Genomic DNA, 2,709 nt, shown 5'->3' on the forward strand with positions numbered 1-2,709 from the left:
TTATTTTAACTTAATTTTTATTGTTTGTTAAATATTTTTATTCAAAAAAAATTAGAGAATTAGTAGAAATTATTATTTTGGTCAATGGTTAACTAACAATATTTAAAAGTGTAGGCTAAAAATATATTAATAAATTATTTTGTTGATTCTTTTAAAATTAAAAATAATTTTATTTTTGTGGATATATTCGAATTTCGATCTAATTCTATCCGCAAATGTGCGGATATTGGACAACCCCTAATCTAGGTACACAACACACCCACACACTCCTCACACATATTATCACATTTTTTCTCAATTGCTTTTTCTAGGGTTTGAATCCTTGACCTTTGATGTGGGGAGAGGGAGAGATGCCATTAGAGCCGAGGCTCATTTGCTTTTTGTAACTATCTTAGTTTATCCTTTATTGTCAAAAAACGCTTCATTCATTTCACCGATTTTTTTCAAACCTAACAACTTTCATTTCATCCCGTTTTGTCCGCGCAGCTCATGATGCACGTTGCAGAAACGATTTTTTGGCCTGAAAATGTCCAAAATTGCCCACGCAGTAAACTCTTCAAACTTTACCACACTTAAGCTTAATCCACTGCTACTCCATCCACAGATTTCCCTTGCCACCTGTCATCACATCATTGGCCACTCAAATTTCAGTCACTCTTAGCCACCCGATCCCGTACCACCATAGAAGTACCCTTGATATTTTATCGAATAATCAAACGAGTCCGGGCTTATATATACTCCCAAAAAATTACGAGGTTGGAATCAAGCAATCACCTTCGATCCACGTTCAAATTTACTTTGTCATCATCATGAATACTCTTTTCTTCATTATCTGCTTTTGCTTATGCATTCAAACCCATGCATCAGCTTCTTCGAATTCTTCCAAATCAAACCCACTGTTTCCAAAAGAAGCTCACCCCACAAAATCAGGTTACCTTTCTGTCAGCAAAACCTTTTCTTCCGCCTTCTTCTACACTTTCTATGAAGCTCAGAACTCGACCTTGCCTCTCTCCAAAACCCCGCTTCTCATTTGGCTCCAAGGTGGCCCTGGAAGCTCCTCCATGATTGGCAGCCTCTATGCGGTTGGACCATGGCGTATCACAGAATCCATCACGTTTGAACCCAACCCTGGTGCTTGGAACAAGTTCTTTGGCGTTCTCTTTCTTGATAACCCCATTGGCACTGGATTCAGTATAGCCTCATCACCGCAAGAGATCCCAACGAATCAAGAAGGTATTGCCAAACACCTTTATGTTGCTCTTACAAGGTTTCTTCAACTTGATCCTGTTTACAAACACCGCCCTATTTATATTGTTGGCCAAAGTTATGGAGGAAAGTATGCGTCTACAACTGGAAATTACATATTGAAAAGAAATGCACGGTTGCATGCTTCTAAAAGAGTGAATCTTGTTGGTGTGGCTATTGGGAATGGAATAATTGAGGCAGTGACCCAATCCCGCACGCATCCTGCTAATGCTTATTATGAGGGTCTGATCAATGCGAGGCAAAAGAGTGAGTTGGAGAAGGATCAACTGGAAATAGTTAGGTTGGCACAGATTCGGCATTGGAGTGAAGCAACGATTGCATGGCGAAGACTCCAGGGGAAGTTGCAAAACATGTCAGGGCTGGCTACTTTGTATGATTACACAAGGAAAGATCATCCTTATCACTATCAAGATTGGGTTACTCAATTCTTGAATATAGCTGAAGTGAAGAAGGCATTGGGCGTGAACGAAACTCAAGTGTTTAAATCGAGCAGCAGTAATGTTGGGGAAGCATTGCTAGGAGATATAATGAAGAGTGTGAAGTTTATGGTGGAGGAGTTGTTGAAGAGCAACACTATTAGGGTGTTGTTGTACCAAGGTCAACTTGATTTGGTTGCTGGTCCGGTTCAAACTGCGGCATGGGTGAATACTATGAAATGGGAAGGGATTGAGGAGTATGTGAATGCAGAGAGGAAGATATGGAGGGTGAATGGAGAGCTTGCTGGCTATGTCCAACAATGGAAGTCACTCACCAATGTTGTTGTCTTGGGTGGTGGCCATCTTATGCCTGCTGACCAGCCTGTTAATGCTCAGACAATGATACAAGATTGGGTCTTGCAAAGGGGTTTGTATCAAAATGTGTAACAAAAACATGTACCTAAAAATTGTTGTATTGAAAAGGAAAAATCATAAATAGATAAATGAATAATTCAAGTTACCCCTTAAAAAAATTTGTTAACCTTTAATTTAAATTAATTATATCCCGCCGTATTTTAGATTTCTTTTGTGTAGTCAAGTATTATTACTACGAAAAATGTTGAAGAATAAACATTATTTATTATTTTTTTTAGTATTTTTAGTCATTAATTTAACTTTTTTTTATGACAATCTAACAATATTTTTATTTTATATTTTTAAATATTATTAACTAACTACTTATTAAAACAATAAATTTTATTAGCATTTTGGCTCTGTCACTATTTTTTCTCAACATAATTTAAATTTGCCACGAAAACGTGCCACATAATTGACTTTTTATTTTATTGTATTTGTCATTTAGTTTTATTTTATTTTTTTAATTTATTCTATTATATAAAAATTGAGTTTCTACACTTAACACATACTTCTGAGAGTATTTTTTAATTTATGTTTTTTAATTCATTAAATATAAGTTATTACGATGAACTAATTATATCAACTAATTGATTTGATTAGATATTTAAAT

General features: G+C 35.8%; 1 protein-coding gene across 1 annotated transcript; it reads left to right on the forward strand.

Moving 5' to 3' along the window:
* The first annotated feature begins 773 nt into the window (after window positions 1-773).
* Window positions 774-2,272, forward strand: LOC130963394 (serine carboxypeptidase-like 50). The gene has a single exon (XM_057889520.1). The coding sequence runs from the start codon at window positions 810-812 to the stop codon at window positions 2,127-2,129; it is 1,320 nt and encodes a 439-aa protein (XP_057745503.1). The 5' UTR covers window positions 774-809; the 3' UTR covers window positions 2,130-2,272.
* The last annotated feature ends 437 nt before the right edge of the window (window positions 2,273-2,709 follow it).

The sequence above is a fragment of the Arachis stenosperma genome, chromosome 1 (genome assembly GCF_014773155.1).
Source record: "Arachis stenosperma cultivar V10309 chromosome 1, arast.V10309.gnm1.PFL2, whole genome shotgun sequence".
Taxonomy (NCBI): domain Eukaryota; kingdom Viridiplantae; phylum Streptophyta; class Magnoliopsida; order Fabales; family Fabaceae; genus Arachis; species Arachis stenosperma.

Coding starts and splice junctions, on each gene's coding strand:
- LOC130963394 (XM_057889520.1), top strand. CDS start 810: ATGAATACTCTTTTCTTCATTATCTGCTTTTGCTTATGCATTCAAACC.